At 39.9% G+C, this 15,399-nt stretch overlaps 1 protein-coding gene across 2 annotated transcripts; it reads left to right on the forward strand.

The window, feature by feature from the left end:
- The first annotated feature begins 11 nt into the window (after positions 1-11).
- GRSF1 (G-rich RNA sequence binding factor 1) lies at positions 12-14,012 on the forward strand. Of its 2 annotated transcripts, XM_012785930.2 has the most exons (10): positions 14-459; positions 2,771-2,927; positions 4,332-4,487; positions 4,957-5,100; positions 6,056-6,191; positions 8,841-9,025; positions 9,597-9,718; positions 10,730-10,865; positions 11,599-11,677; positions 12,651-14,012. In XM_012785930.2, the coding sequence occupies exons 1-9, from the start codon at positions 106-108 to the stop codon at positions 11,646-11,648; spliced, it is 1,440 nt and encodes a 479-aa protein (XP_012641384.2). In that variant the 5' UTR covers positions 14-105; the 3' UTR covers positions 11,649-11,677; positions 12,651-14,012. The 2 variants fall into 2 exon arrangements, with proteins under 2 accessions (XP_075854031.1, XP_012641384.2); XM_075997916.1 differs by lacking the exons at positions 11,599-11,677; positions 12,651-14,012 and adding an exon at positions 11,113-11,592 and having other exon boundaries at positions 12-459.
- The last annotated feature ends 1,387 nt before the right edge of the window (positions 14,013-15,399 follow it).

Raw genomic sequence — 15,399 nt, forward strand, 5'->3', positions numbered from 1 at the left:
GCGCCGCGGCGCATGTGCCCGCCGCGCCTCCCGGCCCTGGAGTGCACTTCCTCCCCGCTCGCGCTGCCGCCGCGGCCGCCGGTCCCCGCGCCGCCGCCGGAGCCCATGGCCGGGACGCGCTGGGTGCTCGGGGCGCTGCTCCGCGGCTGCGGCTGCAACTGCAGCAGCTGCCGGCGCACCGGCGCCGCCTGCCTGCCCCTCTACTCGGCCGCCGGCGCCTTCCCTTCGGGCGTGTCGGGCCGCCGCCGCCTGCTGCTGCTGCTCGGGGCCGCCGCGGCCGCCGCCGCCCAGACGCGGAGCTTCCAGGCCGGGCCCGCGCCCCCCGGGAGGCTGGCGGGGCCTCCGCCTGTGGCCGCCTCTGCCGCGGCCGCGGCCGCCGCCTCCTACCCTGCCCTGCGGGGCCCGCTGCTGCCGCGGTCGCTGGCGGCGGCCGCCGGCCCGGCGCGGGGCTACGGCCAGGTACGTGGGCGCCGCGAGGGGCCGCGCACGGTGGGGACCCTTCCAGGGCCGCGCGCACGCGCCCCTCCGCCTGCGCTTGCGGGCGCGCCCGGGGAGCCGCGGCACGCGCCGCACACCCGCCCCCGCGCGCCCCGGCCTCCTATTGGGCCCCGGAACAAGGGACGCTCTCCCGGCCTCGGGGTGCCTCGGGTTTTGTTCTCCTCCTAGTCACCGGCCGGCGGGGCGTGCGCGTGCGGCCGGGTGCATGCGGAGGCCTCGCTCCCCGCCGGGCCCATGGTAGGTTGTGCGGGCCGGACCGCCGCCCGCATCCCTGTCGCTCTGCCCCGCGCGCTGCCCGAAGTTGGGGCCGGCCCGCGGGCGGCGGGGGCTTCCGCGCGGCGGGCGCTAGGCCCGGGCGGCCTCGGCGCCTCACGGCCCCGCCGGGGCGCGGCTGGCGCGCGGCTGCGTGGGCGGCCTGCGGGAAGGAGCGTCGTCCCGGCGCGCTCCTCTGGTCGGGTCCGAGGAGAGGCGGGCTGCCCCAGCTCACTGAAGGTCACCTCTGCACCTCCGCCGAGTCTGACGGAGGTCCTCCGCGGCCGCGGTCGCCGTCACCTGAGAGGACCGTGCGGACGCCGATGGGGGAGGGGCGTGGGGACAGCGGCGCGGAGGCTCGAGGCCGCCACCGAGGCCCAGCTGTGCATCTACGTGGTTTTCCTTTCCTTTTTATTTTTTTTAAAGGCAGTGTATACTTTAAAAAAACTGAGATTGCAAATGTTTTGTGTCTTGTGTGTGACGCTTTCTCCTCTGCTTGTTACGTGGCATCCGGAAAGTGCACACTTTTTGACTCCCAGCCCCTGATGCCTTGGGTCGTAGTTATCTTGATTCAGTTCGTGCTTCTCCTTGAACTTACGGAAACGGGGGCTGGTCGGCATGGCTGCTGTCTGCCAGTGGCTGAGCTAATGGATTTGAATCCCGGCCCAATACTTTCTGCTGCCTTTTTCTGGAAAAGCTTGTGATGCTTATGGAATTCTGGGAAAATGTAGAAAGTTGCCTTTAAAAAAAACAAAACTGTCTCTAGTGAGTGTTTGTGAGCTGGCTTCTGTCTCATTTGTTTTCTCCTATGAAATTGGCTAAAGTCCTTGTTAGTATAGTGGTTAATGAAAATAATAGTAAAAAAATTAAATTTTAAATATGTAACAAATATATAAATTAAAAATATAAACCAAAATTGACTAAAGCGATATAATCCGTTGAGCGTTTACTATGTGTTAGACACTCTGCTTGCATTTTTTTGTTGACTCCTTAAAACTGAGCACAGGTCATCTTGAAAACGATGGATGATGTAAAGGTATCTCTGTCCTTAGTCCAGTGGGGTGCAAGTGTTAAAGCCTGAGTTGTCTTCCTAGGTTAAGATTGTGGGGCATGTTAGGCTTTTTTAAATTCCAGTTTTTGCTTAGTCTTATAAAATAGAGTTCTTTGGCTATGTCTCTGGCTCCTTTCGCCTCACACTGCTGCTGCTGCCTTTTATGATCTTCCCCTCATTCAGTTGGTCTGGCATACCAGCTGACAGATTAATCTTTTGAAGGCATCCTGCTGTCTTGTTGATTTACCCATTCCTCAGTGTCTTTTATTAACTTCCCTTTGCCTATCAAGTGAAGGACACACATTGAGCCCAACAATCAAGGCCTTCTGCTATATGGTACCAAGTTCCTTTTGCCAGCTCATCTTGGCTCCTAATTGTATCCTACAATTTAGACAAATGGGATTAATTGCTGTTTTTCAAGTGGGCCTTTGTTCATACTGCTGCTTTCCCTCACTTCCAAACGGGAATGCCCTGTCTTTGATATGTCCCTGTCAGAATTCTGTCCTTCCTTCAAGGCCCATCTTATATCACATACTGACTTTTCTGTTAGTGCTCTGTTTTGAATCCCTATAGTATTTGTATCCTAATTATAGTGCTTAAAGCATCCTGTCTTATTCTGGATAGTAAGCTTTGATATGAGGGCCTAATATGGTGCACTCGATGTAGGGGGCAATCACATGTCAATTTGAAGGGATCCTTCTTGTGCTGTTTTAAATAAACACTATTAGGTATAATTTGGGGCTGATGAATTTAAAAACAAGCCCTGAACAAAATTTATCTGGCCAGATCACTAGGATATACCTGCTTACTGCTTTAGGATGTACACTTGAATCCAAAAGAGGGTGAGTTAAGACTTACTTCTTGCCTCTGAAATAATGTTAACATCTGGAGTGTGTGTTTGTAGAAATAAACATTTGCTAAGTAGGTTGTCAAAGAAATATTTTTATATTTCTTCATTTCTCTTGGAAGGAGTCCAAAACTCCCTATCTAGAAGACCTTCCGTCACTCCCTGAGTACGAATTGGCCCCGTCCAAGTTAGGAGAGGAAGTGGATGATGTTTATCTCATTCGAGCTCAAGGATTGCCCTGGTCGTGCACTATAGAAGATGTGCTTAACTTTTTCTCAGGTATATGTTATGTATGTTTTAAATATGTAATTTTGTCTGAGTAAAAGGCAGTCTTTTTGCCAAAAAATCATATCAAGCTATGCAGTAGACATCCTCCTTGATGGCTGGGAGTTGTCTCATTTGAGCTCGTTTCACATTCATATCAAGTGACCCCATGTGTATTGTTTATGGTATATGCCAGATTTAAAGACTTTGAATACAACAGAAGTATTTATTGTTAAAACTACATAGTATGAAACAAATTTTCTTGGAAGTTTTAATATATACATATTAAAAAGCCAAACCTGTTAGTGGAAATAGGGGGTCAAGAGTAGCTCTTTATGTAGCACATACGTTATAGAATGCTAGATGAAGTGATAGAGTTTATCAGATTCTCTTAATAACATGGTTGGAAGGTTTACCAACCTGTGGGTTTTTTTTTTTTTTTTTTTTTTGGTTCTGTATCTAACTATGATTTTTAATTTTCTTCTTAAGATGCTTTTAGAAGATGTCACATTAAAGTGTTGTTAAAGGGCCGGGCGCGGTGGCTAATGCCTGTAATCCTAGCACTCTGGGAGGCCGAGGCGGGCGGATTGCTCGAGGTCAGGAGTTTGAAACCAGCCTGAGCAAGAGCAAGACCCAGTCTCTACTATAAATAGAAAGAAATTAATTGGCCAACTAATATATATAGAAAAAATTAGCCAGGCATGGTGGCACACGCCTGTAGTCCCAGCTACTTGGGAGCCTGAGGCAGGAGGATTGCTTGAGCCCAGAAGTTTGAGGTTGCTGGGAGCTAGGCTGACGCCATGGCACTCACTCTAGTCTGGGCAACAAAGCGAGACTCTGTCTCAAAAAAAAATAAATAAAATAAAGTGTTGTGAAAGGATGGAACTGAATCTATTAACTACCTTAATGTGCATAGCATTGTGTGAGTCAGGCATTTTATAAAGCCACTTAAGTATGGGATGTCTTTCCTTGATAATGAAAAGAAGGAAAAGTTAAATTATGATAGCAAAATTATTCTTACAGGAGATATTTTAGAGTCCTATGGATATGTTTTTAAAGGAAGACACTTATATATAAACCTAACCATATTTTAATTCCTAAAGTGATTTGAAACTGATTATAGAGACACTGGAATGGATATGCATTTTGTGGTGAGCCTAGCCTGATTTACCATTTAACAGCCAGGAAGGAGATCATAAGTTTACATACTAAGGTTTGCTTTGCTTTTCTACTTGGAACATTTTAGGGACTACAGCCTTTATTAGCGTGCTTGAATGGCTTTGATGATGGGGTTTATGTAAAGAATATGACAGATGTTTGGGTTCCTGTTTGTTGTTGGAAAATTGTATTATAGTGACTTGTATGATTGAGCTAAAGTTTGATTTCTGTTCTAAATTGGTTTTGCTCATACACTTTTAGACTGCAGAATCCGCAATGGTGAGAATGGAATACATTTCCTCTTAAATAGAGATGGGAAGCGAAGGGGTGATGCCTTAATTGAAATGGAGTCAGAGCAGGATGTGCATAAAGCCTTAGAGAAACACCGCATGTACATGGGTCAGCGGTATGTAGAAGGTATGTGAAGTCAGATTCTGGCTTTTTGGGATCATTGCATTAGATTTTTATACTTTTCAAGCCAGTTTTCATTTGATCCTTAACTATGAAGTAGTTAGATATTTATGAATGCATTATTTTATGTTTGATCCATAGCAATAGTGAAGTAGTTTGATGTTATGAATGTATTGTTTTATAGCTTGTGAAAATGAAGCACAAAAAGATAGAGTTAGTTTCTTATCTATAAAAGGAGGATTGTGACCAGGTTTATCTTAAGAGTTCTGAGGATGAAACAAGTTATGCCTCGTACATAGTGAATATTCAGTAAATGTCATTGGCGATTTTCTTAAGAAGCACATAAAGATTAAAATTATTAGGTTTTTAAATTCTTGGATAACCCATCAAGTGGTAATGTATTTGATTTTTTTTAAAAATTGGTTTCTTCCTGTGTTATGTAATTTTGCATGCCTTTTGTGCTTTTTCTTTGTAGTATATGAGATAAACAATGAAGATGTAGATGCCTTAATGAAGAGCTTACAGGTCAAATCTTCACCTGTGGTAAATGATGGTGTAGTTCGTCTGAGAGGACTTCCTTATAGTTGCGATGAGAAAGACATTGTAGACTTCTTTGCAGGTGCTTTGCAGTTACATCACATTTGGGGCCTCATACCTTTTTTCCTCATTTTACCTCCATTATTTCCTTCTATACCTTAGAAGACCCTTTTCCTAGGTAACAGCATGTAGTTATAGTAGGTTCTTTAGGGGAGAGCTTTTCTCTTAAACTTCCAATATATAGATTTTATGTATGTTTTGATGTATCAGGCAGATCTTTAGAGGGGATGTCACATTTCAAAATAATTTGATGAGGGTTTGTTTAACTACTGAAGAAATATCTATAGTGGCCATATTTGTCTAAGACAATAACAATTTATATAATTTGTGAAAGCCTTATCTAATTCCTTGCTGTAAAATGTACACCATTGGTAGTGATATTAGTCTAATTTTGGCTGGGCTTGGTGGCTCATGCCTGTAAACTAGCACTTTAGGAGGTCAAAGTGGGAGAATTGCTTGAGGCCAGGAGTTCAGCCTGAGCAAGAGCAAGATCCTATCTCTACAAAAAATAGACAGATTTGCAGGGCATAGTGGTGTGCACTTGTAGTCCCAGCTCTTCGGGATGCTGAGGCAAGAGGATCATTGGAGTCTAGGAGTTTAAGGTTGTAGTGAGCTATGATGATGCCATTGCATTCTATCCAGGGTGATACAGTGAGATCATGTCTCAAAAAAAAAAAAATCTCTAGTTTTTCCTAATATGTAATTAATGACAAAAAAGAAAAAGTAGTGGAGACAGTTATGTGTTTTAGACGGGCTGCTTGGACCCTAAACATTCTGGAAATATAGGTATGTAGGTGCAAATAACTTTTGACTGCATAATAATATTCTCCTCATTAAGCATGCAGTCATATAATCAAATATTGTGGGACTGGCAAAACATAAAAATTTCATTAGTACCTGAATGAATGTGTTAATTCTAAGGATAAGAAAAGCTTTTGTTAGAAGCCCTAACTTGTAATAATTTTGTGGTGTCCTAGGACTGAATATAGTTGACATTACTTTTGTGATGGACTACAGAGGGAGAAGAAAAACAGGGGAAGCCTATGTGCAGTTTGAAGAACCAGAAATGGCCAGCCAAGCCTTGTTGAAACACAGGGAAGAAATTGGTAACCGGTGAGTGAAGCAGATGCTAACGATGCATAAGTATCACACCTCAGGTCACTTTGATGAATGCACTATAGTAAAATTACCCCAATATAGAAAACTAGAATAGTATGATGAGCCATCAAATGCCTATCACTTAGATTTAACAGATTATTGACATCTGTTATATTTGCTGCATCTGTTTTTTCAATATGCATCTTTAAAAAGAGACATTTTCTTATACCATCATTATACTACATCTAACAAAATTAGCAGTGACTTATCATCTAATAACAATTCATAATCCCATTTTCCCAATGATACCAAAAGTATCTTTACAGTTGGTTTGTTTGAATCAGAATCTAGACAAGGTCCACATGTTACATTTGACTGTCACGTATCTAATACTCTTAAACCAGAGTAAATTCCCTTCTTAATTATTTTATTCCTTACCCCTTTTTAAATGCAATTGACTTTTGAAGAAATTGAGTCAGTTGTCCTGTACAGCGTCTTATGGTCATATCACATCAGGATGCGTATAATAAGTGGGTTCCTTGTGTTTTAACTTTAATTTTGGAAGTACAGTAAAAAATGTCAATTTTTTTTTTTTTTTTTTTGAAATAGTCTCACTCTGTTGCCTGGGCTAGAGTGCCATGGTGTCAGCCTAGCTCACAGCAGCCTCCAACTCATGGGCTCGAGCAATCCTCCTGCCTCAGCCTCCCGAGGAGCTGGGACTACAGGCATGCACCACCATGACTGGCTAATTTTTTTCTATATATTTTTAGTTGGCCAATTAATTTCTTTCTATTTTTAGTAGAGACAGGGTCTCGCTCTTGCTCAGGCTGGTTTCAAACTCCTGATCTTGAGTGATCCGCCCGCCTTGGCCTCCCAGAGTGCTAGCATTATAGGCATGAGCCACCACCCCCGGCCAAAAATGTCAAATTTTATTTTATTTTATTTATTTATTTATTTTGATTTGGGTAATTCATTATAAATTTTTTTTTTTTTTAAATAAAGTTCTCTATCTAACCCTGCTGACACCTTCACTCCATTCATGTCCTTTCACCCTGAGCTTAGCCTGCTCCAGCCTTGCTGGGCTTCTTGCTATTTCCCCGAGTGCCCGCCAGCCTCAGCCCTTGTGCTTGCTGTTACCTTTGCCTGGAGTATTTTCGGGGTAACTCAGCATCACATGGCTACCCTTTCATACACAGTCACTGCCGCCTCACCCAGCTCTTTCCTGACTGCCAAACCTCGGGGGGCCCCTCTCCCAAATGTCAAATTTTAAATCACCATGTTGCTGCTTTCTGGCCTTCTTTTTTTTTTTTTTTTTTTTTTTTTTGAGACAGAGTCTCGCTTTGTTGCCCAGGCTAGAGTGAGTGCCGTGGCGTCAGCCTAGCTCACAGCAACCTCAAACTCCTGGGCTCAAGCAATCCTGCTGCCTCAGCCTCCTGAGTAGCTGGGACTACAGGCATGTGCCACCATGCCCGGCTAATTTTTTTTTTTTTTTTTTTTTTTTTTTTTTTGAGACAGAGTCTCGCTTTGTTGCACAGGCTAGAATGAGTGCCGTGGCGTCAGCCTAGCTCACAGCAACCTCAAACTCCTGGGCTCAAGCAATCCTGCTGCCTCAGCCTCCCGAGTAGCTGGGACTACAGGCATGCGCCACCACACCCGGCTAATTTTATATATATATATTAGTTGGCCAATTAATTTCTTTCTATTTATAGGGTTAGGGTTAGGGTCCACCACACCCGGCTAATTTTATATATATATATTAGTTGGCCAATTAATTTCTTTCTATTTATAGTAGAGACGGGGTCTTGCTCTTGCTCAGGCTGGTTTCGAACTCCTGACCTCGAGCAATCCGCCCGCCTCGGCCTCCCAGAGTGCTGGGATTACAGGCTTGAGCCACCGCGCCCGGCCTTTTCTGGCCTTCTTAATCAGCTACATTGAAGTTAAAAAAACAAACAAGCTATTCCAAAGCTAGTGTATTTCAATATCTACATATAGAATTGGTTCAAAGATCTTTTTAAAGAAATGATACTAATTTTTATAGGTCTATAAATACAAATGATTTTTACAACTCACATTTAATAACCTGATTTGGAAAAGCAGTGTTAAGAAAAAACTAGATTCAGAAGCTTGCATTTAATAGATAGTCTCACTTGCCACTATGATAGCAAGTCACTTTTGACATTTAGTTCTTGAATCCTCATTAGCTCCTTAGTGAAGGTTTGGAGACATTAGGTCTTCTATGCTGTGACTTTTAATATCTTATACAAATGTGCTTTATTTTCACAGAATTGAATTGCAAGGCTGCAAGAGATTGTTAGCCACTGTAAAACAAACTTCCCACAAAACCTTACCTGATTACTTATTTTCTGTATACATGGTTAACCTTGGCATAGTTGTCCTCATGAAGTAAAACAGTAGAAAATATTGTTAAAATGTATATGAAAAAAAGTGTTCTCTTGGAGCAAAATATTTAAAGTTTAAAAGTACTTCGTTGAGTACTTTTTCATGGGCTAATGTCTGTATCCATTATTTTTCCCCTACCTGTTATCTTTGGGCACCTGTGTTTCCTAAGCTGTTGGAAATATAATATATACGTGTTTGTTTTAAATGAGTTTAGTATAAAGTTACTTAACATTTTTGTGCCTGTTGACTTTTGCATTGACGTAGATATATCGAGATATTTCCAAGCAGAAGGAATGAAGTTCGAACACATGTTGGCTCTCATAAGGGAAAGAAAATGGCATCTTCTCCTACTGCTAAGTATATAACTGAGCCCGAAATGGTCTTTGAAGAACATGAAGGAAATGAGGATATTCGACCCATGACAGCTTTTGAAAATGAGAAGGAAACAGGTAAAGTCCTGCTTCTTCTTAGGTTCTTTGCATCTATCTTCTATTTTTTGACTTTTGTGAAACTGTTTTTTTTTTATATGACTATATTGTATGAAATTGTAAGACTGTAGGACAAGTAGATTGAGTTAAAGATTTAATGTCTGAGTGTCGTGTGTACTTTCTATGCATAAGGGCTTAATTATTTTGCTAGATTTTTAATTGTTTTGTAGACTCTGCATTAAAAGCTGAATAGTAAAAATGTAATAAAAGGGAGTAAAATGTCAGCATTTGGGTGGAAGGAAAGATTGGGTAGAGAGGAGGAATATTTATTGAAGTAACGATTTTTTATTTTATCTTCCCTCTATTGTTATAAAAAGATAAATTCTTAATCTGGTAATGATTTTAAGCACTAAATGCTTATGGGTGCTTAGGTGATACTTGTTAAGTAGCAGAAATTTTGGGGTTTAAAGCCCTTCCTTACTGGTTCAAGAGGAATGGAGGATTTTACGTAAAAGTTAATACCTAATTACAATCTGTTAATAACTCTTGAAGCTTTTATGTTCTTCACAGTGCTTTTTGTTCTACCTTTCAGAATTACCTAAGGAGATGTCAGAAAAGCTTCCAGAGGCTGTTGATTTTGGAACTACGCCTTCATTGCATTTTGTCCACATGAGAGGATTGCCTTTCCAAGCCAATGCCCAAGACATTATAAATGTGTGTGGCAGTAAGATATCCAATCTCAATAGGTTTGAACAAAAGTTCTAAAATTGAACTTGTATAATATTAATTTGGGGAAGATAGAAAAGAAAATACAGTATTTCTGGAGTATCTTTGGAGAATAAGATGGCATCTCCCTGGTTGCAAAGGCTTGCTTCATATTCTGTAGCTGAAAACTGTGGCTTTTTATTACATTTTAAGGTCAAAAAAGAATAAGTATTTTATAGGTACTAAATAATATGGTATAGATTTACTATTCAAAGTAAGAAAATTTGGTTTTAGAATAAACTAGCCATTCATTGTTTAGTTTAGGAAACTGAGACCTCCAAGGCAGTTGGCCACAACTGCCTTGTTTAGAAACGAGAATCCAGTACTTCTAAATGCAAACAAAGCCTTTACTGACTTCATAAACTTAAGAACATATAGGTAGATCCAAACCTAGAGTTTTCAATTTAATAGTGGGACCTCAGTTGTCGTCACTATTTCAAAAAGCCTAATAGGAATCATATCTTTCCCCATATGAAAGTTGTACATTCTCATTAAATCATTATGTTTAGATTTGGTTTGGAATGATAACCAGTCAATGTGGTAGCTCTGATAAGAATCTGACTATCGGCTACATGTCTGACTAAAATCTGGTTAGAACCATTGTTAAGTGATTATGTTTGATGGACACTCTTTTAGAAACAGGGAAGGATGTGTGTGGGAAGACTAATAAAAGTAGTCACTGGTTTTTAAAAAATGTTTGAGAGAACCATTTGTGTAGTCATTGTAGTTTGGGGTTCTCTGAGAACAGATACTTGAAATGTAACTTTGAGTTCTGAGAAAAGTCATAAAAGCCCAAAGAGATGGCAAATGTATAACTACTTTATTGCTTAAAGAGGGTATTCCCTAAAAACATACATCAGGTGTATGAATCAAAGTCTGAAAGAAAAATGAAGAGCTACTAGACTTCTAGAAATTAGGCCTAGTTCCATTGTGTTCCTTTTGGCTACCTTTGTTGTTTAGTTTTTTGCTCCACTGAAGCCAGTTAGAATCACCATGGAGTACAGCTCCAGTGGGAAGCCCACTGGAGAAGCTGATGTGCACTTCGACACCCACGAGGATGCTGTCGCTGCCATGCTCAAGGACCGGTCCCATGTTCGTAAGTACCTCTTGCAGTTTTCATTATTGTTATTGATGTTTATCTTTGCCTTCAAATGCCGATCTGTTTGGGGATTAGCCCAGAATTTTTCCTGGGATAATTTGTATTCTTTTAATATTACTAAATTAATTGTAAATAATTGAACACTATATTATAATGAAAACCATTTATTTGTCTGCTAATTATCCTGCATATTTCTTTTTTGTTTTTTTTTTTGTTTTTTGTTTTTTGTTTTTTTTTGAGACAGCGTCTCACTCTGTTGCCCGGGCTAGAGTGCCATGGCGTCAGCCAAGCTCACAGCAACCTCAAACTCCTGGGCTCAAGTGATCCTCCTGCCTCAGCTTCCAGAGTTGCTGGGATTACAGGCACGCGCCACCATGCCCGGCTAATTTTTCTATATATTTTTAGTTGTCCAGCTAATTTGTTTCTATTTTAGTGGAGATGGAGTGTCGCTTTTGCTCAGGCTGGTCTCGAACTCCTGAGCTCAAACAATCCACCCACCTCGGCTTCCCAGAGTGCTAGGATTACAGGCATGAGCCTCCACGCCTGGCCTGTCCTGCATAATTTCTGTGCAGAGTTAGGAAGGGTTTTTTAAGTCTGTTTTTTGATTTTGTTGTTAGGGAAAGGAAACGGCAGAGGGTTTGAGTTGCTCTCTGAACTATGAGAAACATGGCTCCAATATTTTTTCTGCCATTTCAGCTTTTTAAGACTAATCTTGTTTTATTATCCTCAGATCATAGGTATATTGAACTGTTTCTGAATTCATGTCCAAAAGGAAAATAAGACTTCCAGGGTTCCAGATGATAAATAAGGTAAATTTAAGAGGTGTACAACTGTAGAGATTATTTTCAATCAATAAATTAATAATTATCAATTCACTAATTTGTGACATGGAGAAACCATTCTGTTTTTAATAAAGATCAAACTGGACATAATTGGAGCATCAATATAGGGAATGAAAATTCTCCTGGGAAATAGATTTCATTATTATTATATAGTAGCTTTGAGCATTATCCCCATATACAATTTTTATGCATAATTCCTAACATTCATCATGCTGTGTGCCTAAAAATAACTTTATAGCTTACCTTAGTAGCTGTAACTCATAATACACTGAAAATGTGCCTTGCATTAGCTTTTCTTCCCACTAAAATCTGAACACATTTCCTCACTTCTAAGATATTTTGAAGTTTGAAACCAGGGTGCATCATCCATGTGTGCAGTTACGGTGCCTCTGTCTCCTTTTCCTAAGTTGGTGTTATGAAAATGATTTTTGTCTTAGGACATACGTGGTTTTATAGTGTTAATTTACCTGTGATAAATTTGCCAAATATGTCTTGACATCCCTCCCCTTGACTAAATAATGTGGTGTCTTCCCCCACATAAAGTAGTTTAATATACTATTATAATCATGTTTCTGCATGTAATGCTGTATTCTTTTGAGTCACTTAACTGTAAAAATTTCTTGAAAACACATGAAGCATTCTATTAGGTGTCATAGACTATTTTTGGATATAAAAGTCCAACAACCCTGTGATGTTAATAAACATATTAGCCACAATCTATGTAAAATATATTTTGTGCTTAATTCTGAAAATCTATCTTCATCCCAGGCTTTGAACACTAATGCCTAACTAATTTTCCTCACCTTAATTTATTTGTCATCTAACTTGTACTCTACCAGAAAGAAAAATAAATTAAACTTGTAATTTTAAATGGTATGGGAACTTGTGCTTTTCTTTTTCATTTTGAGTAAATGTGCAACATTTCTTGTTTTATTTTCAGGATGAAGCAAGAAGCATTTCATTTGCACATCTTTCTTGGACATGGGATATAATGTTCCAGTTTATTAGCAGCAACTGCTAGAGAAAGGATTTTGGTGTTTTGGGTTAATTGCTTCTAAGAAAAATTTCATAGTGGACTGTTTAGAGACAGAAAGGAAAGATTCAATTTGGGATTATGAACTAAACCACAAATTAAAATTTTTGTTTAAATTGTCTAGGATCTGATTTAAAAATCTGGTCTTTATTTTATGTCATTAAATAGTTTGTTTTCTTAGAAGATAATGTTACCCATTGTAAAAACTACATATTTTTAATCTGTGCTATTCTTTAAAATCTTTCTCCCATTTAAAAAATCATCTGTTCAAGGTTTTGTTTTTTTGTCTATGAATTGAGAGCTGTGATGTAAAACTTCTCATGGAGTAAAATAATGATTTATTTTAACCACACATTCACCAAAGCAAAGAAAGGTTTCAGACCTTTGAACCAGTATGGTTTTCCAGAATAGTTTCAATTTTAGCTGTATTTGATTACTTAGGGGAATTAAAAAAAATACAAATCAAAACAAAAAATACATACTACAGGTTAGTGAGTGTAAATAACAATTTGGCAGTTTTATGTCTTTAGAAATGTTTTGCCTTTCTAAGTCCTGTGCTGAAGGCATTTAACATTGGTGCCAGATCTACTCAAGGGGGCATTCTAGTCTTAACTTAAAAGTTGTCTGACCCACCCCCATCCTCTTTTTTTGGTTTTGAGTAAACCTTAAGGGTGTTTGTTAGTCACAAAACTGTGAAGTGACCTGTCAGAACAGTCCAGACTGGTAAGGACATTAATGGCTTCACTTGAATTTAAACCAGCTCTAGATAGGAAAAAATCTAAGTCTCCTCATTTGCTTTTTTAATGGGGTAGCACATCCCATATTTTAGAATAAGTAGGGGTGCCTTGCTTACGTAAAAATAGCATTTAATGTATAATTGTGTGAAGGGTTTATGGATAAAAAGCTGTACTCCTGTCACATTGTGACAGTATTTTCTGCTTTAATATTAAACAGCTTGTTATTTAAATATTGGACAAAATGGCTGGCTTCAAAATGTAGTCATTAATAAACTAACTTTATGTGTACCTGTGTAGGGAATCAAAGTCCTGTATACTTTCTTTGCCTTGTTCCTGTTCTCAGGGTGACAACTGCCACCAAGAGATGCAGTTCTAGTTCTTAAAATTGAATTTACCGAGATTTCTTAGAGGTGATATCTGGAAGAGAGATTATCTTCTCTCACTTAATACATAACCGTCTTTGAATACCAGCTAAGAATCAAAATCACTGTACTGTAAATAGTCAATAAATGAAGGTTTGTTTCAGGCTGAAGATTACCTAAGAGTATTTATTATTGGAGTGTGTGAGTCAACTGAATATATTTTTTATTACATCAAGTCCTGGTATATTAATATAAGATGAAATGCTAAAGTTTTGGTTGTGGGGTTTTTTTTAATCATCCTATAAGGACGTGACTTAAACGGCTTAACATCTTCAGTAGTACTACTTAGATGGAGATGTGTTTTTACGTATGGTTGAATGTACTGAGTTCTGAGAATTAGTGTCCGTAGTTGTGCCATCTGTTAGCATGTGATCCTTTTTTCTCCCCCTTTAGCAGTTGATATCTAATTTACTATGGAAAAGATCATAGGGTTTATTGGGATTGGGGTTAGTGAGGAATTAATTCATTTGCACTGACTTTATTTTAAGCTAATGAGTTTCATTTGCACATCTCTGGAAAAGCAAAAGCATTAAAATGCTGTGTGTGTTGGGTAAGCTTAAAGGATCCATCTTTTTCTCACACTAGAGGCTGACTTCTCAGTATAAAAGGTGGCCATTATTAAGAACTCATCTTAAGAATTTGAATACTCTCATCCCTTTATTGATAATATAGGCTAGTAAATGAGTGATTACTGATAAAGCAGATGTAGTTACTGGGAGAGGAAGAGAAGCAGGAAAATGGAATAAAAGGAATCTTTTATTTCTGTGCAAGCAGAAGACAAATTCGTCTTCCCAAATTTGACAGAACTGGGTTGTGCTATTTGCTATTGACGGAAGTAATGATAGTGAATTTCCCTTTTCCATTTGGGTTTCTTATGTCTTTATGATCTCCTTTGTGGTAAAGCTGTTAAAAAGAATAGTGGGGTTAGGTATGGTGGCTCACGCCTGTAATCCTAGCACTCTGGGAGACCGAGGCAGGCAGATCGCTCAAGGTCAGGAGTTTGAAACCTGGAGATCCTGTCTCTACTAAAAATAGAAAGAAATTAATTGGCCAACTAAAATTACATATAGAAAAAATTAGCTGGGCATGGTGGCACATGCCTGTAGTCCCAGCTGCTCAGGAGGCTGAGGCAGTAGGATCGCTGAGCCCTGGAGATTGAGGTTGCTGTGAGCCAGGCCGACGCCACGGCACTCACTCTAGCCTGGGCAACAAAGTGAGACTCTGTCTCATAAAAAAAAAAAAAAAGAAAGGGGATATAGAAAGGTTTGGTCTGTCTTAAGCTTCGATGATATGCAAATAAAGGATGGTGGGCTAATTTTTGAATTGTTTATATTTTATTTTTTGAAGGAAATAAACTTAAAGAGATACAAAGGGTATATAGTATATATTTTCCTTCCCATCCTGTGCCTCAGCTATTTAGTTCTTCTTGGGCAACCTTGTCATCAGTCTCTAAACTTGTAGTAATTTTTAGTGTGTGTGTGTATATATATATATATA

Source organism: Microcebus murinus, chromosome 26 (genome assembly GCF_040939455.1).
Source record: "Microcebus murinus isolate Inina chromosome 26, M.murinus_Inina_mat1.0, whole genome shotgun sequence".
Classification (NCBI taxonomy): domain Eukaryota; kingdom Metazoa; phylum Chordata; class Mammalia; order Primates; family Cheirogaleidae; genus Microcebus; species Microcebus murinus.